Genomic DNA, 24,777 nt, shown 5'->3' with positions numbered 1-24,777 from the left:
TTGCACAGGGCGAAGAAAGTAAGTCTAGAATTTAGATAGATGCTCCTTTAAAAAACAAATTAATTTTGGACTCATTAACTTATTATCTGAAGGTCATTTCTCTAGACCTACATGAACCCTACAAGTGCTGCAGCACAGGTGAATAATGGCAAAGAAATCCATTCCACACCGCTGAAGCCATGGATTAGTGAGCGTGTTCTGGTTCACATTCCTTCCTTTCTTTAACAGTCTCTATCGCAGCAGCGAGGCCAGTACTTACCACTTTCCCATTAATCGCACTCTCTAACCACAACCATTATAAGCGACATCAGTGTCTCTAGTAGGGTGACGTAGCCGAAGGAATGTGTGTGCTGGCATTTGATGAGCCGCGAGAGACTGCCCGGCTCTGCGGGGCTTAACTCACACGTACAAACCAAAAATCACCCGAGGATCCCAACGTTTTCATTACTTCTAATTCATCCTTCCCAATAAAAATTTTTGTGGCCATTTTCTTACCTGTACAATTGACGACGGGAAAGCTGAGGGGAAAAAGAAAAGCAACAAACATTAATATTAGTAGGGTTTGTTTGATACAAGTGTTTTCATTTTTCCTCCTTGCATGCAATGTCTAAACAGCATAAGCTACGCGAGGTAAGATTATCTCTGTAGAAGCATTTGAAATTGCTAAGAGCAGGACATAACTTCACTTGTCATAAGCACAGATACAGACAACGCATCAGCTGAAATACAGAATGTGACTTTCAGGGTCTATAATCAGGTAAATTATGGATGTAAGGATTCAGCAATGAAATCCCACAAGGTAAAAAAGAAAGAAAAAGGGGGACAGAATGGACTTACTAGGAGATCTCTCTTGAGTGTGGTCACCTTAAGGCAACAGCCACACATGTACCTGCACGGCCAGGAAACAGGACAGAAAGGGGGAAGGAACAGAAGGAGAACAAAGAGAAACCCCACACGGTATTTCAGAAGTGTAACGAGCAGCATCTGAGAAAATGGCTGCGCTAAGAAAGGGACCAAACACAAAATTATACTGGAGCAAGACACATGGGCAAGGACACCCAGCTGTCACAGTCTGGAGTGCGCGTCCATATTCCTATTTGTGAGATTGTTTGCTTTCGCCAAGTGGGGAGGAAGGTGGGAACAACTGTTTTAATTGTAAATGTTTGTTTAAAAGCAATACAACATACCGGGTTAAGAGATACATTTATACGTACTACAAACCTCTTGATGGATTTGCTTAAGTCCCTCCAAGGATTTTTCATTGAAATAATGAGTTACAGATCTGTAAAGGTATACAACATTTTAAAAACTGTTTTTCTGTTTGAAAGTACAACGAAGTCATGGAAGAAAAATTACTTATAGCATGATTAGGAAACCAATCATTTGATTTTGAAGTCTGCAATATTTGAAACAGTTCAGCAAACATTGTAACATAAGTTCTTTCCTTAACATATAGCAAACTCCTTCTTAAAGGACTATGAAAACTGAACATAGCTTATTAAGAACATTTTAATCAGTAATACACCAATAACCCTTCTCAGTTCAGTTGTACTTTTGGACTCCTGACACTTTGGTGATATTTTCATCCATTTCAAGTATTTCCTGCTACTAAAAATGCCCTGCCTCTTGTTCTCTAACTTTTCAACTCTTAACTCGAATTCTTTAGATAGACGCTGCTGGTAAATAAAATTCCTATTTGCCAATAATTGAAGCCATGAAAATCAGTGCATACTTTTGACATCTATTATTTGAATTCATCTCAGTATATTTAGCTTGAATGAACAATGACAACATCGAGTTTGTTATTGCCACCACTTTAGAGATCTTTGTATGACTATGTTGGAATGCTCTCAGAAGTAAAATAATACAGGTTATTTAGAGACTAATTATTCAACTTTTAGAAGAAAAACTATCCAGAAAGTCAGTCTGTTTCTCAACATATATTTCTTCAGTGTACATATATCTATGAATCCTGCAGAACTGTACTTATTCTCAGTGAAGTTTGCACTCTGGAGTCTTATTTTCCGTTGCATTGACCTTAAAAAGCTGTTCATCCCAATTTAAGTTACACTAGTATAAAATTCTATTGCTAACATTGCTTCCAAATTCTGTTTTTTGCAATAAAGATTTTCAACCATTTTTCAGATGTGATTCTTGTGAAAGAAAAGATAAATGGCTCATTTCTTTAATTAAAGCATTAAAGCAAAGACATCTCTAAATAATTTTGTCAATTATTCTGGCTACATCACCTATATGTAACATGTGTGTGTGTACACATACACCAATATATAGATATATCTGGACCAGAATTCAGCAGCAACAATTAAATCAGTCCAACTCAATAAGACTGTCCCCTCACCCGGAAGACAGCATACTTATAGGGAAAGAGGGTTTAATCTATATTTAAATGATAACTTTCAACTGTGAAAGTGAGGCAGTAAATGATCACACTTTCCTGATGATGAATTTAAGCTTAATAACATTGCCAAAAAAAAATCTGTAGGCTTGGCATGACTGATTAAAACAAACAAAAATTCAATGGAAAAGAAGTTCAGTAAGATGGAGATTTCCAGAATTATACTCAGGAAGCTTTCAATAGACCAGACATGAAAGGATAATTTATAGTCAAGATAATCTTGCATTTGTACCTATTATTCTCTTCTGCCAGTTTACACAGCGCATGGGTGATCTCAGCACAGGCAAGAATTGCCCCATGGCGAGTGTGCAGATCTGTGCCCACTGATAAAGGTAGAAGTCTTGGCAAAACTGAAAGAGATTAAATAATACATATTTTTTTAAACAAAACATAGGGACAGATCACAGTTCTAAATGTAAACATGTTGACTTAGAAATAACACAGAAAAACCATTTCTGCCAAGTCTGGCTGTTGTATCCTGCCTGTTACACGGAAACCAAGTTTTAAAAATATAAGTGAATTCTGACAAAGCACACTCAACCACACCAAGAAATTCTGTACTCACAGCCAGCTCCCTGTTTGGAGTAAATAAAATAACAGACTTGCTATTAGGCTGGCTGAGCGGTAAGGGAAATGAGGCTTGTCCTTCCATGGAATTTTACTTCCATATAAATTGTCACCTTCCTAGTCCACTGCAGGGAGCGCAGGTCAGATCGGTACCTGCAGCCCCACCGGGCTGTCAGCTGCTGTCTCGGCCACTCTAAAAATCAGCTACTACATCCTCAGCATCCCGAGTGGGCTGAGCAAAGGATCCTGAATTCATGCTAAGAAACATTTGACTACACACACACCAGTCAAAAAGGAATTCCTCTGAAGATGTCAGACCGGACAAGACAAAACAGATCCCCCCACCCTTTACAACATCAAAGCTCTATCACCAAAACAAAAGCTGGGAAGTTGAGGGCTACCTGCCGGAATTGTTGCAACAGAACTACACCCATTTATTTACCTGGAACTGGTAGGGTCCAGCGTAGCTGGATAACTAAAGTCCAGCCCCCAGACAGCAAAAGATCCGTATGGTATAATTTTTGCATGTATAATTTTTGTATGTTATAATTTTTGCATGAAATCTGAAAACTGGTAAAACTATTAGTGTCACTATACTCTCTTAAGTCGCAGGGGAAATCTTAATTTTTATTAAGTCATGGTGCATGTTGAAGTTTTCTTAATACATTTTAGTTGCGGAAGCTAGAACCCTTGATATGGCACGGTACGCAGAACGAACTTGTTACCTACCCACATCTGCCATGTATTCAGGAGCTTGTTGAGTAAGGTTATGCAGCGCTTTGGTTGAAAGTTCTCGAATAACGCTGAAGATGTAAAAAAAAAATTTTGGATTTTTTTGGGTTAGCAATTTAGTGCATTTAAAAAAAAGAAAACAATGTCAGGAATGGACTCCTGACCCAAACAAAGATCGCAACACTACTAAAAATTACAATATTGTCTGTCCATTGTATGCTTCCCCCCTCAAATAAAGGAAACAAAACAAAACAGTGGACCAAACAGCCAGCCTACAGGTAGCTTTTAGCTATATGAATAGAACTCATTGCTGAAAGAGACAAAGAAAAACCCAAGTGTGGATGGTGGAACCTGAGGGCTCATTCTGTGTACTGGCAGGGACACTGCAGTAAACTATCATTATTTCTCATGATGCAAACTAGTATCAGCACTGATATAATCTCATTTGTGTTATATGTACATATTTTAATCTTCATGAACACTGAATATGACTAAGCACCATCTCTATGCATGAAATCTACTTTAATTATGATAATTGTATGGTGATGGTGTTTATCCCCATACACTATACCCCATATAGATGACTTTTATTAATCTATTAACAGATTGAGGTCATGGTAAAAAGACAAAATTAATAAACGTGTTTTAAATGACAGTATGTTAGGGAGGAATAGATGACATCAGCTACTACTTGTCCAGTTTTCTTCAGTCAAATGCTATTGCAGACTTCAGTATAAGCAAAATCTACAAAAATAATCTAGGAAAGTATGATATGCAGAACAGTCAGCTCCTGGGTATTAATAATTAGACTTTATGAACTTACCAATCCCAGTGGTTGATCTTCATGTTAACTAAATGATCAATCATTGGCTGTGTATACTCAGGAAAGCCAGCAATATACATACTGAAAAAGAAACGTCCAGGTAGAGAGAGGACAGACTCAACATTGGTGTGCATTTTAGCACAAACCACTACAAAGACTTAAATCCTCTAGGTTTAAAGCAACAAAAAGATTACTTAAACACACTTTCTCCTAAATGAGATGCAGCTGAATGAAATAATACAATAGGACATGTCTTACAATTATTGAAAAAACTTTAAATGGCTTTCATAAAACCCTTTCAGATTCTCTATAGAAACTACTATAGATACAAAAAGCTTCACAACAATGAAAAGCTGCATTCAATTCCCATTGTTACATTCTAGAAAATGTAAAACACACTAAAAATCAAACACACACAAAAAGTCAATTCTGACAATAAATGTTAGAGCTGCTAAGTCAAGCCCCAAGACGTGAGGGAACACCAGGACTGATGACCCGGGCAGCCTGGGTCATCACCCAGCTTCACAGCCAACTCGCTTTCCCATCCTCAGAAACATCGACTATTGAAAGGTCAGGTCAACACAAGTTAAGCGAAATGTTTTTTCAGTATATCTGATGTATGGTGATTAAGTTTGCAACTATAATAGTGTTCCATTAACATACGTGCGTGTAATTAGAAGGAAAACAAAACCCAAATACTGTTGCATGTTACTATATTGATATCTAGGTAATTCATCAGAAGAGCAGGAATCCTTAAATCCACAGCGCCAACCTCAGTCCTTGAGCCAATACCAGCTACAACTGCTGACAGCCCTAGAGCGGGATTAGACAGTTGGTTTAACTGGTTGTTGATAGAATTCATTACTCTCTGGTTCCCTTCCCTGCTCTGGAAGAACACACAATCGTACACACACTTCCCTTGCCGTGTTTGAGTTCTCTTCTTTGTAGTTGCTTTTTAGACCCTAGTTTTAGCACTCACCATTCGTTCTCAACCACTTTAATCTGGACTTTCTTGCCCAGCTCAAAGTTGGTTTCTTGGGCTGTGTCTGTAGCCCAATTCCACTTTCAGTTTTAGTTTAACCACAGTCCTCATCTTTTGTACCCTACTGAGAATTTAATGCAAGCAGACATGTATGCAAGTCTAGCGTTCCTGATAATGTTGCTGGTAAGATTTTCGAATCCCTCTCTACTCAGATTAAGCAGCTTTCTCCTTAACTCTGCTTTTACCAAGCCCAGAACTCCTGGAGTCGCATAATCGCTTTATTCCCATCTCAAACAAAATGGGTTTCCTCTGCCGTCCATCCTCAGAAAAGGATTATGATATTTTGAGCTGAATCCTCTAAAGAACTTCCAGCAAAATGTTTCCAAAGGGCACTCGGCATAAGGAACTTTCATAAAAATAATTAGATTTGGAAGGATATAAGGAACTATTTATACACACGCATATATATAAATATATACTACTGCCTCTCTATGAGAATATATCACCATTTATTAACCAAAGCCAAATCCAGCTGTAGAAAGTAACACTTGTATTGCTCAAAGGAATCTCGCAGTACAGCCCTTCACACCCTTTCCCATAGCGCCATTGTGCTGGCACAGAGTGTCCCAGGACTGACTGATCTGGGTGGGGGATGGACACCTGAAGATTCTAGATCTGCAATAGAACCTCAAGGAGCTTTTTCCAGCTACATAAACAATCACACTACCTTAAGGCATACGGATCAGAAAAGTCCATTCTTCCTGCCACATCATAATGAAACATGTTTTTTGTGCAGCCAAATGTATGTTTATATACTTTTCCTTTGATGTTACTCAGACAAAAATAAGGAAATAATTAAATATTGACCCAAATAATTACATCTTGCTTGAAGAGCAAAGCGGTGAAGATTTTTAAAAGTAATATAATGAATGAGGTGACAAATACTTTACAAAGAAGAATATGATTAATAACACTGAACATAGTTTCAAGGAGTCATGCTGTCCTGGTTTTGTTAGAAACAAGACCGGTTCTCTTTTAGTGATTCTTCTTTCCGCTAAGTTCTTCTAGGTGGCTGTACTTTCCTGAGGTTTAGCCTGCATGTTTTTCCTAGGATGCTGTACTCGGTGCTGATAAGAGACCAACAGAATGCTGAAGAAACTCGTGTTTAGATTTATTACTATGGTAGCTAAGAAAGACTGGTAAGTTTTCCCACGTTCTGTTGTGAGAGGGGCGTGTTTGAGGAGGGGTGGATGGAACAGGTGACTAGAACTGACCAACGGAAGTATTCCATCCCCTAATCGTTATACCCCCTATATAAGAGGGTGATCACAGGGTCACGCTCTCTTCGCCCATGGGCGGCATCTGGAGAGGCCCCTGTCTGTCTGTCTGTCTGTTCTGTGACCCACAGCCCTCAGGCCCTGCATCCCGCACCCAGGTTCCCTTTGCTGTGCAGTCCCACCCGTGACTTCCAGGGCCTGAGCTGCAGCTGCTGGAGCCGCCAGCCCCGCAGCCCCAGCTCTGCTGCTGAGCGACGCAGCTCCGCATGAGCACCTGAGATTGGTTTGGTATATTTTGTATATATAGTCTCTATTTATTAGTAGCATTAGTAAAACCCTTTAAAACTCTCCAACATGAAGTCTAAGTCTCTCTTCCTTTCCTCTTATCTTTCTTATCATCTTTCCGATCTAAAGGAAAGGGGTGGCAGGAAGTGAGGGGACAACAGGGAGCGTCTGCCACGCTTTATTGCCACCTTGCCTTAAACCTTGACACATGCAACTAACCGCAAAAGATTATAAAGAACTTAAAAATGTATTCCTTCTGTTGCACAATTTAAAGAAAGGCACAAGAATGGAAGAGTCAGCGGTAAAAATACTTTCACTTAGATAAGAAACACTCCTACAAAACCCCTGGAAATCATAATGAAAACAGTAAAAAGTAAACATTTGAAACAAATCATTAATTAACAATCCAGCTCTCAAAAAGTAAGGAGAACATAATTAAGTCTCCAAGCCAAAATTGTAGAAGAGAGAAAATAACAAGTGCTTTGTCAATTTTGAATATTTTCAATTTTCTACTGGTAAAAAAAGCCAGAGTTTCAACACTATCCAGCTCCAGAGCAGCAGTGAATCCCGAGCCGATGTGTTTCCCCATCCAGCTCAGCAGGCGGGAGCGCGGGGGAAGAGCTGTGGGAGGGGGTGTGGACCCCAGACGGAAGGTAAAAGGTGTAGACATGCACAGGCTGAAATGATTACGCACTAAGGGGACAATATGGAGGTGGACAGATTAATGAAAATAACAGTCAAAGAAGAGGACAGAGGACTCCAGTGCAAATGATCTTAAAAAACTGCTCATTGGAAGTCACCAAGCTGGTGACAGAGCGTAAACCGCCATACGCCTGTTTGCCGTTTCTCTTCCCCAAGAATACCATCTCTTCGAGTTTTTGGAACCTGCTGGCTTCTGAGCAACACGCAACTGCAGAGGGCAACTTATCAGAGCTATCTGAAAATGGGGTGAATCACCTGAGTAGGTGCCTGTCTCTGTGCTGGGGCTCTGGACAGGTCAGACACCAGGCTAGACTGTCTGCCTTGGACAACTACAGCACCATCCAGCCCTCAGCCTTTTTCATCCTCTCATGAGGAAGGGCAACCTCATGTTCATTTTAGTCACCCTGCACACCCAGCTCACCCCTGAATTCCCCTGACTTCAGCTTTACTGTATTTCAGATCGCTGCCCAGAACAGAACACAGGGTTCCAAGACAAGCCACTGATTTATAACAGCACCACACCAGTTTTGGTATTTCCCTTTTCATTCTTTGAAGTGTCCATACTGCAGTGATCAGTTTGTGTTTTCAAACACTACTGTACATTCTAGTTAGATTTTCACTGAGATATCAATGAAAGATATAAGCACTCAAGTTAAAGGTCTAAGCACAGATCACAAATTCAACAACTTGTGCAAAGTATTTTTTTACCCATACTGGAGTCTATCTGCCCTCAGAACAGCCTCTCCTTTTACTACAACTCTTCCAAATCTCTCAGTCTCCTCTAATCTTGACCAGCTTAGACAGTTTTGTGACATCTGCAAATATTGTCTCTTGGCTGCTTCCGCCATGTAGACAAGGAAATCACAGTCCCATTTTCGCCATGTCTTAGGCATAATAAGCGGTTTGATGAAGAAATAAGAAAACCTGAATTTTAATTTATTCAAAACCAACAGTAATAAACATAATGTTCAGTAAGGTGAAACAATCATCAAATATTTCATTATGTAAAAGAGGTCTCTCATGTTTAGGACAACAAATGTTTGGAAACTTACCTTATAGTCAAATAACAGTTAACTCTGTTACCAACAGCAAAATAATCAGCTGCAGTTAGAATGTCTATGCCATGTGGAAAAGTGCCCTACAAACACCAAGGGAAAAAGTATTATTTGAAAATGTAAAATACTTTCCAATAGGCAACATTATTGAAAACAAATCTTCTTATATAAGCAATAGAATTCAGATATTCAGAATTTTGATTGGCTATGACCGATTTAATATAGTATTATGCAGCAGGGCTGTGTTTTGGAATGGAGGAGGCAGCATAGCTTCCACAAGCCATAATTAAGTACGAATGGAAAAGAGCCAACTGAAAGACACCACGCTCACTTACAAAAGGGACAATCATATGCTATTTAAGCAATAAGGCCATGTGGAAGTACAGGTTCTGGATATGATACAGTTTTGTTTGTTTACAGCTCACTCATTCCTTCCACATTAGGACACAGCCATGCAAAAATAGTAGAAAATATCTCTAGATCTAGGCCTGAATAATTAAATAAGTGTATATTGCAAGCAGTGGGAAGCTGTTAGTTTCTGTGGAGGTCTTACTCTGGGGAGTAAAATGCCAAAAGTCAAAAAAAACAAGGCCTGTAACCTGCCTGAACCAAAAACAACAGAGTAATTATGGCTTATCCTGCAAGCCCAGATAATGGTGGAATCAATGTACTCTCCAAAAGCCTAATGAAACACTGATTAGGGAGAAAAAGGCACACATGAGAAATATCTCAGTATGATTTACAGCCAAACAAGACAACATACAATTTAATATATAAGAATGCATACTGGACATAAGGAAAATCCCAGCTAAACAATTTCGATTCTAGCTCCTAGTTGGAGCTTGCTGTTTGTTAATATTACTTGGCTGTAAGTGTGCCAGTTTGATGCCATCTCACCACAGGTCACGGTGCCACAGTGCATGGCAGCAGAAGTCCCCACACCAGGTTCATTAGTACACAGGTCACGGCCAATGGGACAGACGGGTTTCAGATGAAAAGCTGATAGCTTCTATCAGAACACTCAAAACTTACGTCTCCAATATAAAAGTTTGTCTTATTAGAAGGATGTGTACTTCAGATGGAGAATATGTCTTAGCTCCTTCTAATTCCAAGAAAGGGTGTCTCTTTCAACACATTACATCCAGGTAAAGTACTACACAGGGTGTATCCACTGATGAAGTAACCATTTTCCTAGGCAGTAAGGAATGGTTCAGCAAGTAAAACTTCTGAACTTCTATAGGAACCAACTGCAGACTGATACGGCTCTTCATGCCATGAGAACTTACTATTCTACTGCAAACTCCACTATAACATGTTGTGTGTCCCACCAACACTGACAGCTTTGAATCTTGTGTCACAGAAGAATCAAGAAGCAAACTTTCTGTTTGCAAACTGACTTAGAGCGTACTCGTCTGATTAAGAAACAAAAAACACACCACTTTTTGCTGCATTTCGACACCTGCAGCACCCAGGAGCCCTGTCTCCCCTGGAACTGAACTCGCAATAAGGTGTTTACTTCATTCATCACCTCACAGAGCCAGTTGCTGAGTTGCTGTGTGGTGAGTAACCTCTCCAGGGCAGTAACTATAGGCCCAGGGAAGAATCACGCTGGCGTCTACTTATCACAGACCGAGTTGGGTCAGGTCACCAGAAAATTCAACCCTCTTCCTCTGAGTCTTCTTGCACCCTTTCTCTGCTATTAACCTAATTCTGTGCAGCAATACGCACACAAGTTCTGGACACAATGCTTAATACCCACAGCTCTAAGGGAATAATATCCCAGCTCATAACACAGAGATCTTCAAGAACGACAGCAAGAAAAGCTAGGCAGCATTTTAACAAAGATTCCTTAAAGAATGGCTTGCTGGTAACAAAATTTGCTTTAACCATGCTCACACACCCTGCTCTATCACAAAAATTCACTAACTGATCTATTTGCCCCCCACTTTTTTTCCTCTAAGTTGTATATTCAACTCTATTAATTCCTGATGAGAAACCAGGAAACTTTGAAATCCAAGTCTTTACCCTATTGGCTTCTCCTGCGGGGCTGCACATCAAGGTTGTTTGAGCATTTTAGCTACTTAAATGTTAGCAAGTTACATTGGAACCTACCATAATACTTTCCTTCAAATCACTTAGAAAGCAGTGTAGGGGAAAGGGACCTGGGGGGCCTGGGGACCATGAGCCAGCACTGGGCCCTTGTGGCCAGGAAGGCCAATGGTACCTGGGGTGGATTAGAAGGGGGGTGGTCAGTAGGTCAGAGAGGTTCTCCTGCCCCTCTACTCTGCCCTGGTGAGACCACATCTGGAATATTGTGTCCAGTTGTGGGCCGCTCAGTTCCAGCAGGACAGGGAACTGCTGGAGAGAGTCCAGCGCAGCCACAAAGATGCTGAAGGGAGTGGAGCATCTCCCGTGTGAGGAAAGGCTGAGGGAGCTGGGGCTCTGGAGCTGGACAAGAGGAGACTGAGGGGTGACCTCATTAATGTTTACAGACATAAAGGTGAGTGTCAGGAGGATGGAGCCAGGCTCTTCTCGGTGACAACCAATGATAGGACAAGGTAATGGGTTCAAACTGGAACACAAGAGGTTCCACTTAAATTTGAGAAGAAACTTCTTCCCGGTGAGGGTGACAGACACTGGCCCAGGCTGCCCAGGGGGGTTGTGGAGTCTCCTTCTCTGCAGACATTCCAACCCGCCTGGACACCTTCCTGTGTAACCTCATCTGGGTGTTCCTGCTCCATGGGGGGATTGCACTGGATGAGCTTTCGAGGTCCCTTCCAATCCCTGACATTCTGGGATTCTGTGACTTGGGTACCTCCAAAAGTAACTGATTTCTCACAATATCTAGATGGTAGCGTTACGATACAACAAGCAAAAACACATATTGAGCTGAAGACTCTTCAGCCTCACTCATTGTTCTCTCACCAACCAAATGTGGTGCAGCTGTTCTGTTAAAAACTAGAAAGTAAATGAAACAGAAGAATAACAACAAAACCTGCACTTTTCCTGCTTTAAGAGCACTGCACTTTGAAGGGTATGTAATGGCCATTGTACATTTTGCTTTTCAAAATTACTAAAAATTACCGGAAAGCTCATTTTCTTCCAAAACTAGAACACTGAAATAAAGCTCACACCTCAGAAAAGTATTCCACAAGAACCTGTTTGCTGATAACAGAAATAATTATCTTGTGACATCCTTTGACTCAATTTCTCTGAAGCCACAGCGTCTCATTTTGATTTTAGGTACTACACGTTTACAATAACCTCCAAGGCACTAATGAATGAAGATGCAGGGGAGTTACCATACCTGTCTCCCAACATTCTCCTGGAAGGCAGCCTAAGGAACAGAGAACAAACATACCAAAAACAAGTCAGGTTTGCTTTTTGATAAACACCAGATGATGAATTCAAAACACACAACAATATAAATGACCCATGGCTTTTCTTTTTTAAATAAAGTAAGCTTTGTCAGTAGAACAGGCCCACGGGGCTTTTTTGTTTCTGCGTCTCTATGTTCTGGTGTTCTTAAAGCTGTATGTTGCATGACAGCAGTTTAAGAATGCGAGTTTATTAAACTCGTCACACCCACAGGAGTGCTTTTGAGTAGCGACACAAGGCTTCGCACTGGAATTAAAAGTCAATACCTGCAGACAACAGAAATTGAGACAGCTCACTTGTGTCTGACTATCTCGATTTGCTAATAGGCAAAATTTCATTCTTTGACAATGAAAACTTCACACAAAAATAATATTGAGAATGCAATACTTATTTGATAGACATCTGAAAGCAGGCTGAAACACTGAAATTGTGAAACTTGGAGACAAAATTAATGTATATTTCTTGTGTTTTCCATTCAATAAACTCAAAATCCTGCAAAATGCAACTAATACAACCATCAAGTTAATCTCTTTACTTGTATGGTATACAGAATAAAACCTTTTAACTCCCTAATTGAATTTTCTCCTCTCAAAAAAGCCACATTGTTGTTGTTCCTTAAAAGGATATAAAATCGCAAGTGCTAATAGAAACTTCTGTAAATTCTAACTCTTTTCAGAGAGGAGGCATCATCGTTATCTGGACACATCTCTTAGGGAATGTCACTACATGTCACCTACGCACACAAACCTCCAGCGATGGCCAGCATTTGTCACCTGACAGCTAACTGATATTTAACATACAGGGGGGAAGTCCCAATCTTCACTGAAAATGTCACAAGAACTTAGACAGACAGAGCTCCTGTATTCTCTCCATAAATACAGTACGCATGTGGTAATCTCCCCGTAAAAACCAAAGGTTCGGTGAGCTCACCAAGGTCTCAGACTGTACCTATGGAGCAAGCCCTAATGAAGCCGGAGTCGCTGGGTGCATTTCTGAGGTTATGTCTGTTTGGGATAACGATTGCAGACTTGCCCGGGCTAGTTCAGCTCCCGCTCGCCGTGTATCCATCGCAGGACACGTAGCGCAGGCTGACTCCAAACCGCGTCCCCACCACCTCGGCGAGTTTCGGCGCCCACCTTGGCCTGCTCGCAGCGGCAGCCGCGCTGCCCCCGAGCTACCCGGTTTGGGATGGCCCGGGGCAGAGCCGTACGGGCCGCCCTGTGCCGCGGCAGCTGCACAAACACACCCTTGGGCGATGCCGAAAGAGCCTCCGGAGCAGCAGTGTGAGCTGCAGCAGCGCCCTGCGCTTGTTCATGCTGTACAGCCCGCATTCAGACAAGGGGGGGTTCATTCTGACCTCTCAGCCAGGATTTGCCAGGACATCATTTCATGTCACCCAGCATTATTTATTTTGTACTTTCACGTTAGCTTTAGGTCCCCTTTTATGCTATGGAGACCCTTGCAGTCAGCATCAGGTGGTTTGAGCAACTATCACATCCAAAGGATTTAATAGTTCAGTCACTGCACCACAATTTCTTTTTAAAATGTACTGCTCAGACACGTGTCTTGCTGATACCAAATATTTAAAGCCTTTTTTCCTCCCTCCCCGCCTTCTTTTTAAATCACAAACTTTGATACCCAAACAGCGTAAATCTGGTCTCAGTGTTCTCCAAGTCATGATTTTTAAAACTATCAATATCAAGAGGAAAAAACCAATTCTCTTTAACATGTCAGAGCTGAATGGAGCCAAATTCAAGATCACTTATTCATGTGATTATTCCTTATAATGATTATTCATGAAAGAGTTGCAAAAGTCAGCTCAGAATGCTTCTGGAGCTTCAAAAGAAGAGCCTTGCTTTATTCTCTCTAACCTCAGGGTTCAAAATATCTCTATATGCTATTTCACTTTATTGGTGCTCTGCATTAAAATATATTGCATATTGTAACAGATGGAAAATCCAGTAAAACATGTTGTTTATTTAAATATGTATTTAACTGTAGTAATGATTGCAAATAATTAGGACTCCTAGGTATTTTTCTTCAACCTGTAGTAATGCCCAGTAAATACAAAATATTTGTCTGCCTTTCTAAAATAAGAAAAATGTTGCAGTACTTTCATAACTATCCATCAAAACAGCAATTCCAAATTTTGACTAGATCCAAATTAGCATGTTATAATGAAAAAACATAATTAGACTGGAGATAACTGAACTGCAGAATACTTGATAGCTTGGTTTGAAGTAGAAGAGGAAAGTCAGAAGAAAATACACTGTATTTGTACTCACTGGAAATATGGAAGCACAATCTTCACTAAGCTTCTAGCATTAGTGAATGTATCTGGTTTAGCACCATATTTCATGGCCAAACTATCGGTTAATGTTTAAGGATAGAAACATAATGAAGATTATACAAGACAATTAGATGAAGGTGCTAAAGGTAAGCAGTACTCTGGTAGCAGCAATCATGTTAAAAAGAATTCTCCTCTTTATATATATTACCACTGATTCCTAGGACAATTCCTATAGAGCAAATAAATAATTCACTTCTCACCAGCTACACTCCTTCATGGTTTATGCAGTTCTCAGGAAAGAAAAGCTACCTTTGTTTTCCTCTAAGGATTTTATCTGAATAAAGTGACTTAAGGTATCCAAGAACAGCAAATTCTACGGTTTGTAAAATTTAGGAGTTGAAGTTTGGGGGAAAGTAGCACTGCTGCTATTCAGGAGTTGTACAGTATGTGAAGAATATGTTGTATCAGTACTCAGCGATCTACAGCATCGTCACTTCCATGCTTTGGTTTTAACCTATTTAGACAAAGTGATTTGTGATACGATTACACAAGCAACTGACTCACTTCCTCAGCAATTATGCTGCAGCTTCATTCAACAGCTTAAACTCTCATGCAGAGGTGTGGCTAGAAAAAATAAGGATGCTATCCAGGTATCCCTGAGGAATCCTTCTTATTCTATAAATGCATTAGCTTTCAAAATTTCAGTCAAAAATTAAGACAGACCTGTTAATTAATTTGCATGTTGCAAAGACTGTCTTTTTAAAAGAAATACATTCACAGTGAAGTTTATTGTCAGGAACAGAGACACCTGGCTCTTTGACAGACATTTTTTGGTCCCAGGTTTGAGGTAATACAGCTATAGGGTGAGGTTTTTCACATTTGCATAAGATAATTTATCTGTTCAAACAGACAACTCATGCTTTTTTTTTAAGAAAGCAACTTCAATATATACAACACACTCCCTGACATTCTCATAAATAAGATTCTTCTCAAATTCTGTAAACTCTCCTCCATTAATTCCTTTCTCTTAAGAATAATCACACATTCTTATAATTTCTCAACAGTGTCAATATTTTCTACAGAAAGGTCCCACAAAATAGATTTCAGTGTCAGTCCTATTAAATAGTTAACAAGATCTGCCTAATGGATTTATCACTTTCTTTTGTAAAATTCCCAGACCTACAGAAAGGGTGTGGCAGAATGCAAACCCCCCTCTCTCCCCATCCATCCTTCGCTATGGAAGGAGTAGACCCATCTCCCTCTCTCTCTACTCCTTGAGGCCAACAGCTGCTTTTGTTTGACCCCAGAGGACCCCTGGCCAGGCCTGTTAAGAAGGGAGTGCCGAGGTGCCAGGGAGCCGCTGGGCACCCGCAGCCAGTGTGAGGGATGTTTGGAAGCTTCAGGGGCACCCACAGCCAGTGTGGGGGTGCAGAGAAGCTTCTGGAATGCCTATAAAAAATGGGATTCTCGTCGAGGCTGCACCCCTTGCACGCGACCTCTTGGAGTTACGAGCTGAGCTGCTGCCGCCAGGAGCCACTGAGCCCCCCACCCCGGTTTGGAGACTCCACTTGCCTTGCCGCCACGTGAGCGAGTGAAATTTCTCCTCGCAGGATTGCGAGTGTATCTACTTTCCATGCACATTTGCACGTGTATTTATACTTTCCGTGCACATTTACACGCGTACTTTCCGTGCTCAATACAAGCACGTATATAAATTATTTCCTTGCATAATCGTGAGTGTACTTTCCTCCCGTGCTTCCACATAAGCACGCGTAATATTCCATGCACATTTGCACGTGTATTTCTCCGCGCAGGACTGCGAGTGTATTATACATTTACCCTTGCAGGATTGCGAGTGTACACTTCCCGTACTCAATACGAGTACGTGTATGCCTTTAAAATAATCCCACACCGTGTTCAGGCAAGTGTGGACTCTTCCCGGACTCAGGGATGGCTCTGGCATTGTTTTTGGTGAAGCCACGTGCATGCACGCTGTGGACCTCCTGTTGTATTAGTTGCTGCCCCTTAGTAATTACCACAACTGATATCCAAACCTGTATTCAAGTCACTCTGGAGAGCTAAAACCCTGTTTCTCACCAGTTTAATAAAAGTTGTTTTGGACCCTGTTGTCCCCTAAACTAACCTCAGGGTGCCTCTGTGACAAAGGGTTTTGTAGAATTACTGAAAACACGTTGGGAGGGGAGATATTATTCTAGAAATTTTCAGCTTACCACAACTACGGAATAACAAGTTGATGGGCAATTAGAAAAGCATAAATTCACAAAACCTCCCAGCTTGAAACCTACCAGTGTTTATTATTAATTACCCTTTTGTCTTTGATATTGTGAATAGTAAATGCTAAATAGCTCTTTCTCCAATACCTTATCTTAACCATCATGACAACAATACAGCAGATTGTGAACTGTGGCCATAAATCAAAATGTGGCTCTGTGGATCATATAATTTAAAATCTATATTCAAACCATACTCCTGAAGATTTAAAAAACTCACTTTTTTTGCTCAGAACACAATATATTGCAGTTGTATATACCTAATTCTACAAATGATTACATTACATTACAACAAAAAACAACAGAAAACATATTATATGGAATGTGAGAACTTACAGAAGCCGCTCTTCTGCAATTAACATCACGATCAAATACTGCTGCGATAACCAGGGCACTGAGGAAATAAAATACTGAGTTTCAGTACCAAAAATATGAGAAGAAATGTTCAATGCTGTCATTTCAACATTTAAACTTCTAAGCAGAACACATAACATTTCCTCTAAGAAGCTTATTATTTATAAATACGAATCCAAACTAAAATTCAAGTTGAAATAACCACGTCCTTTCTCTAGTTTGCTGTGGACTTTCCATTGTCTCAAAGGACAGCTGCCACCCTACTGTATCAAAGCAATTTAAGGAGTATGCAAGTATGTTTAACTGCATAGAAAAATATTCTATTTTAAATATAGCAGGAATTTAAAGCTTGAACAGAGCTATCATCTCTAATGTGAGACCCACACGGTGCAGTTTTAAATTAAAACTTGGAAAATACAGTTTCTCAATAGCCAAATGCACAGCAAGTCTTATGCAAGGCTTAAGCAAAACCGAAAGTTAAGCAACTGAAACTTGCAGCTCTCTCTACAAGAACAATCATATCCCGTAAGTAGCAAAAAATCAGAAAGCAATATGCAAGTCCTGCTAAAAAGTGACCTGCAAGATAAACTGCGAAGCATTTTTTTTGTAAAGGTGACCTGTAGACACAGAGGCATTATTATACAAAACTATTTCTTTGTGCATGAAGTCTGGTAACCCTGCACAGTTTAATTCTTCTCCCTCACAAAAACTGCTTTTAACAGATGTGCTACACAACAGAAGAGAGAGAATATATCCCAGGACATGAAGTCTACAGCTTTAGAAATCCACCTCCAGCATTCAATTAACTCCAGTGACAAATAAACATCACTTCAGGAGAATCATTTAAGCAGAAAATTATTCCTTTCAAACTCTGAAACTCTTCATTACATTACTTATTGACTCCAGGCAAAACAGGAAACAAATACTAGCTGAAAACTAAATCCACGATAGATTTGCTTCAGCATAAAGATATTAATTACACTGATAATATCAAACTTTCCTGGGTAGTAGCTATCAGTTTCCTACAGTGAAGAATACCGTGTTGTTAAAATTCACTGAAATGCATAATCAATGCTGCCTCTGTAATTTCAGTTTGCCTCCATCATTAAAACAAGAGACAGAAAGCAAGAATGAAAACAAACCCCCATAAATTGTTATGTTAACAGCTAATGCTTTCTTATTGCTACTGGCATGAGCAATTCCTCTCTGTGCCACAGAGACAGGAGGTGATTAGACGACAAAAGGAGGTCAGAGCCAAACAACAGTGATTGGAAGAGCCGATGTTTAGGGAGCGTTCCATCAGGAAGCAGCGCACAGCTGGCTGCTGAGAGCGTGCTGCCTCACACACACCACCTTCGCTAAGCTTCTTCTCTGGCTTACAAAGAAACTTAAAAATCAGTTCTAAAGCACGTTTAAGTAGTATATAGTTTTAATTTCAATACTGTTCTCTGCTGAGAAACAAACAAACAAACCCAGCAAAAGAAACAAGTCTATAAGTAAAACCAGCAAAACAACATAATGTCTCTGTGACGCCACCTGAGTTATATTCAGTGCTGTAAGTGAATACCATGTTTAAGAAAAACAAAACACCCAGGAATTTTGTCATAGCCCCATTATATTAATAAATCATACTGCAGTCACTTAAGTTTAAAATAGTTCTGTTAAAAGCAATATCAAACTATATTAATAACTTTTTAAAGTGAATTCCTATTTGACAATGCAGGCACAGGCTGCCGTAACGCAGGGATTAGCAAGGAAAGCAACGTGCCTAAGATGAAACATGTCTAAGGTGTCTTCACCTGTCTGCTTTGTCGTGGGAGTTTATGTGATACTCCACCAGGATTTCCTAACATAAAGAAACTGTTTATGTCAAACAAAGTGGGATATTTTTTTTAAGCTAGTTAAAGAATCATGTCTTGACTTGCCTGAAAGGTACCACACCTGACTACTAACAGGTAGAGCAAAGAATGGCTTTGCATCTCGCAGTCTCTATTAAACACCTTTTGTAGTTCCTTGAGGTATATTTAGCCTGCGTGCACAGCAGTTAAGTGTGCAACAAACACCAACGGACTTCAAAAAGCAAGCTGCAGTTCTATCAGTCCACTAATAATTCTCCCTTTCTTTCCTATCCCTTCCCCTCTCCACCAAGTACTCACTGGACTGGCTTCAGGAAAAGTTAAGAGGACTCAAAGTGTCTCACATCCTCAGCCCAACACCGCTCTCATTTCCTTCCCCCAACAAGGCAGAGGAATCAGAGAGCAGAGGCCGGCCAGGTGATAGACATCAGAACACAGAAATATCAGGTTACCCTCTCCTTATAAGCATCAGCTGTACCAGACAATAAATCTGAATTTCCTTTATCACCTGTAGCAGGTACTTCTGGTCTATACTAGTGACAGGCAGCAAGAAGTTGCTAACCTCTGAGAATTTGCTACTGTTAATTCAAACATACCACTCAAGCTGCGGGAAGAAGAAAAATAAACTCTCAAAACTCTTGCCCACTTGGTACAAACCCCAAATTTCCTTCCTGAACTCAAAAAAGGGAAAAGTCTAACTTGTAACAGGACAGAAAACCCTCCTCCCTACTGTAAATTAGAGAAGGGGCTGCACAATGAGCATCACAAGGAAAACGGCTTTGAACAGTCCAAGCAAGTTAAAGAAGGTGAGACCAGAGTCAGACCTGAGCCTGTGGAGAGCTGGTACCCCAGTGGCCTCACAGTGAGCTGGATAATGAAAACAGAGCAAGGCTCGGTTGATTTTTCTATTGCTAGCTGCTTTTTCTTTTTTCAAACTGAGAAGCTGCCCCATTCCCTTTCTCACACACAGCTGTGCTGTGCTCAGCCACAGGGGCAAGGCAGGTGAAGGACACAGCAAAGGAGGCAGCTCCAACCAGCTCTGTGAGGGGAAATAGCCCTTCAGCCTCAGCTTTAATTCCTCCTGCTGATCTAGGCAAGGAGAAGGTCTCCAGAAAAGGAGAAATACGGTGACCATTCCCACTGTGCACTTCCACAGTCCCCCTAGCCCAGCTCACACCAAGCTCTTACACTTTCTGCTCACCACCCAACCTCCTGCAATCTTCAGCGTGTTACTTTCGGATGATGAAATTTAAATAAATACACATGTAGCAAAAAGCGTGAAAACACTTAGGAGTTACAAATGCTGCTATTAAAAGAGAGAGGAAAAAAAAAAAGAAGGCATATGATGCCCCTGTGGGAATTAACTTTACACAAGTGCAAGACACAGTAGGCACACAACTCTGATCTGAAGGCAATATTCAAATACAGAAAAGAAAAAAAAGCTATTCTCAATATTTCGTCATGGTACAAGATGTAGCTCAAAGCAATGCTTCAGATTTCCCCAATTCTGCAGGACGCCCTTGCCCTGGAGCCAGCTACACCACTCACCCACAGCCACACCTTCCCTTTTTTTTTCCTCTTCAAAAACACGGCAGCACCGCAGGGAAGACAAAGCCGCCCGCGCTCCTACGCTGCGCGCTCTGCTCCTATTCCTGCTCTGCTGAACGGGAGACAGCAATTACATCCTTCTAAATAACGATTCATCTATTGATTACCTACACCACTGAGCGACAGAGAAATGAAACTACATTCCGACTGTGCAACAGTTCCCAATAGTTAAGATAGCCAGCAGCAATTTAATCACTATAATTGTATAATAGAGAAGTATGTTTTCCTTTTTGTTTTCTGTTTAGGTTTTAAACAAAACTGCTCAGCTTCTTAGTGTGCACCTGCCACTTTACAGAAAGTAACTTCCACACCCAAGGGGGCAGGAATCAAATTACCCGTATTTCCAAGTTATTAAATTATGTTTGACTTTCCTCATAGGTAAGCTTAAAAAGAGAGAATGCATGTAGAGACTGGGAGAGAAAAGGATCTCGGTCAAGTAATGATATGCTTGAATAGCAACTTCAGTCCCTGCAAGTATTTCAAAACGTAGTACGGTTATCCTGCCAAAAAGTGAAGTTTCATTGACTTCACCAAGGATTTTCTTTTTGCAGCCCTGTAGTTTGAGCAGATCAGGGAAGGTTTTAGAAACCAGTTCAACTGGGCTTTAAAAACATAAATAAGCAAATGTAAGTGTATCTTGTTGAAATATGGATAGGGAAAAAATACAGATGTAAAAATAAGAGCAAGTACATCAGAAATACTCTTGGGTGAGTGTTTATAATAAGTGTTCTCTATATTTTTAATTTGTAATTTCAACATTCTGACAATTTCATCACTTAGAACATTCATGAGAAGGCTGCAAAGAAGCTGCTATCACCAAATATAGAGACAGATATTGCTCTTAAAACATTGTCACAAATTGAAATTGTGTGAACTAAAAAAAATATTATGTTATGCAGTTTAAGGTGATTTTTGACAGTGAAAGTGAATTGTGTCCCTTGACTGCAGAAAACACAGAAAACAATGTCTTTCTCTTACATGATGATGCAACTTAGCAGGCAAGAAAATAAAAGAAAATCCCACCATGAAATCACTCCTCTGCTTTAATTCTTAACTCTGTCCCACCGTCTGAAAGGGTTGTGAGGCAGGACCCCACTGCAGTAGCACACACATTTTGGTACCCGAGTTCCCCAACAAGATGCACTAACGCGTGCCAAAGGCCATGCCACAGAGGACGCCAACACGGAGCAGTTCCCTGTTCAACTCAACACCACCTGGTTACTACCAGGGTGCTTACTCAGCCTTGCTTTTCCAGTCGGAGTGTAGCAACAGCTACTCCAAGGTCAGCGTTACCCGCGTTCCTCCAGCCAGTTCAACAGCACTGTTAGAGGCTGGGAATGAAGGATAAACCACTCGCCATTCACAGCACCAAACCAAAGCACATAGCTCAGATCCAATCGCTCAGGACTTTTTTTTAAGGAGGTAGTAATTTTCCTTTCAGTTAAACAATTTCTTATTTCTCTATAAGAAACTAATAGCTTGTATTCTTACACAGGCAGAGGGTTTTGCTGTGTAATTCAGCTCACAATGGATATTATGTACTCATCACAAGATGCTGAGTTCTGCATTTTTTAAGGGTAGCAACAATTTGCTTGTGGCTAGAGGTATGACTCTTCTTTAAGTAAAACAGTGACACACCTAAGGCTAGGTTTAAAAAAAAGCTCTATGTAATTATCAGCTTGCTGACACAATAGGTGAAACTGTGTGTCATACTGTATTTGAATATTTTTTTTCACCATTTCTCTTTGGAGTGGCAATTTTACCTTCCACAGGTGATTATACTTAGAAAAGGTATGGCCAACATTACTACAAAGATTTTTAAGTAAAGCGTTAATATTACATTAATACTTGCTAAAATACCATGTGGCTTTGTTATAAAACAAAGCATATTAAAACCACACCACCCTACAACCGATCATAAGCAATTCTCACTTCCCCCCCACCGTCCACCCTTGTGTTTCTCTCCACTCCACCAGCTTATTCTAAACAACCGAAATTGTTGTAGCTGCCATAGCCACAGTGTTAGTTGGTATTATTACCATAGGCAGAAGATATTTTCCTAAAAAGAAAAGAAGAATTTGTGTTCAGAATAGTATGAAAGCTAAAGGACAGGAGCTTCTTCAGAAACAGAACCTTCATACCTGTCCACAAGTTCCCACCACCAGCTTTGTGACAGTAAAACTAAATATCACAGATCATGCAAAATCAAAACAGTGAGCTTGTATCAAATGCATGGAGAACATTCTTTTGCACTGTGGTAGGGTGAAAGGAGTAAAATAAATATATTGTTCAAATCATCATGAGCAGAAGAAAAATTCTGCTAAACAGAACAGAGCAGAATTCTGATGAATGGAACCCTTACACACTCACGCTTGGGCTTTTCCAAGTTGCACAAGGAACAAGCTTGCCAGACCTCAGAAGAAACCTTAAAGTTGTTCAACTAAGAACTAAGTTGTTCAACTAAGAGTTCAACTCTGAGAAAAGATGCCCGAGTTGCCGCTATCCACCGTTGCAGTAAAAGTCTGCCAAAAACCTGTTAGAGACTACTTCTTTGCATTTGCAGTGCAAATCACCTTGAAATGTTGGCCAGCGTCCTGCCAACACAAAGACTAAATGCTAAAGAGAGAATCCCACAAGCAAACAGGAGGAAAAGCACAAGAAGAAAGAATAACAAGGTAGAACCAAGTTGTATCTGAAAAAATATCATCAGTATTAAGTTAAAAGTTTCACCAGTTCTAGTCCATAAATCAATGAACTTTTAAAAATATTATCATAAACAAAAATATCCATTCCTTGGTGAGCAATAATCAGAGATCAATTAATTTTATTCATGTTACACAGGACACACCAGCTACTTTTTAAGCACGAAGGTATTAGCCCTAAATGGGTGTATCACTTTTGGTCAATATCTAATTTTAAATATCTTAAAGACAGCATTAGACTCCTAGAGTACTAACCTCTAGAAGATACAGAATTAGCCTACTGAATTAACTTCTAGCTCCTTCCTCATTTTCAGTAGATTTAGAAAATTAACTGTAAATAGCTCATTTTCTTATTGCCGCAACTTACCTTGAAATCTGGTGAATAAAAGGGATCAGTTCTGCAGGATCATAAGCGCGAGCGAAGGCCCAGCACACGTAGCACGCTGCGTCCCTCACGTTGGAACCCACGCTGCACGCCCCCCTCTTCTCGTCGTATGTCAGCGCTTTCAAAATGACAGGAACAACTGTTAAATTAAAAAAATGCACAAAAGCAACAATTAGGACCATAGAGCGAACTAAAAATAAAGGGTGTAAGAGCATGCAGTGATCAGAGAAAAGACACAGGGTGGGCTTGTGTGTTCTGAAAGAAAAGAAACATGGCTCTTAGTATGTGCTAATTTTACAGAATCACAGAATCAAAGATGATGGGGAGCGGTCCAGCAATGACCTCAGCCAGTTCCCTCAGCACCCACGGGTGCATCCCATCCGGACCCATGGATTTAGGGATGTCCAGATTGCCTAACTGCTCCCTAACCCAGTCCTCATCAACCCAGGCAAACTCCTCCACTGTCCTGCCCTCCTCTGGGGCCTCAGCGGTACGGGGCTCCTCAGGACAGCCCCCAGCAGGGTAGACACAGACAAAGAAGGCATTCAGTAACTCTGCCTTCTCTGTATCTTCTGTCACCAGGGCACCCACCTCGTTCATCAGTGGGCCTACATTGCCTCTGCTGTTAGTTTTATCTGCCACGTGTTGCAAAAAGCTCTTCCTGTTGTCCTTGACCCCTCTCGCCAGGTTGAATTCTAAGGAGGCCTCAGCTTTCCTAGTTGCCTCCCTACACCCTCTGACAACAGCCTGATATTCTCCCCAAGTGGCCAGCCCCTCCTTCCATGGTCTAGAAACTCTCCTCTTCCACTTGAGCATACCAAGCAGTTCCCTGTTTGAATTTGATTAGAAAGAATAATTTTTATTTTAATACACTACTTTGTTGCTTTGTCAGTAGCAGTTTTTTCTATTCCATTCACATATAATTCAATGAGGATTAAAGTGAGCGGGTTACGTAAGAACTAACATTGATATCATTTATTACTCAGTGGTACATCTTCAGAAGTCAAAGTAATGTTGAAATCCAAAATTTGTGTCTAATTTTTAAAGTACTGGACTATAAATACTGCAGCAACA

General features: G+C 40.5%; 1 protein-coding gene across 1 annotated transcript in view; it reads right to left on the bottom strand.

Moving 5' to 3' along the window:
- Window positions 1–24,777, bottom strand: part of TBCD (tubulin folding cofactor D) — a 116,012-nt gene that overhangs the window by 40,587 nt on the left and 50,648 nt on the right. The window contains exons 15-23 of the mRNA XM_082067354.1: window positions 23,686–23,842; window positions 17,135–17,192; window positions 12,147–12,176; window positions 8,837–8,922; window positions 4,539–4,619; window positions 3,713–3,786; window positions 2,649–2,766; window positions 1,222–1,282; window positions 496–518 (exon numbers count right to left, since the gene is read on the bottom strand). Of these exons, the coding sequence (XP_081923480.1) occupies window positions 496–518; window positions 1,222–1,282; window positions 2,649–2,766; window positions 3,713–3,786; window positions 4,539–4,619; window positions 8,837–8,922; window positions 12,147–12,176; window positions 17,135–17,192; window positions 23,686–23,842 (688 nt within the window). The remainder of the gene's footprint in view (window positions 1–495; window positions 519–1,221; window positions 1,283–2,648; window positions 2,767–3,712; window positions 3,787–4,538; window positions 4,620–8,836; window positions 8,923–12,146; window positions 12,177–17,134; window positions 17,193–23,685; window positions 23,843–24,777) is intronic.

Source organism: Streptopelia decaocto (genome assembly GCF_964273445.1).
Source record: "Streptopelia decaocto genome assembly, chromosome: 16".
Classification (NCBI taxonomy): domain Eukaryota; kingdom Metazoa; phylum Chordata; class Aves; order Columbiformes; family Columbidae; genus Streptopelia; species Streptopelia decaocto.
The sequence above is the reverse complement of the archived record's forward strand: the minus strand, read 5'-3'. Positions and strand labels throughout refer to the sequence as shown.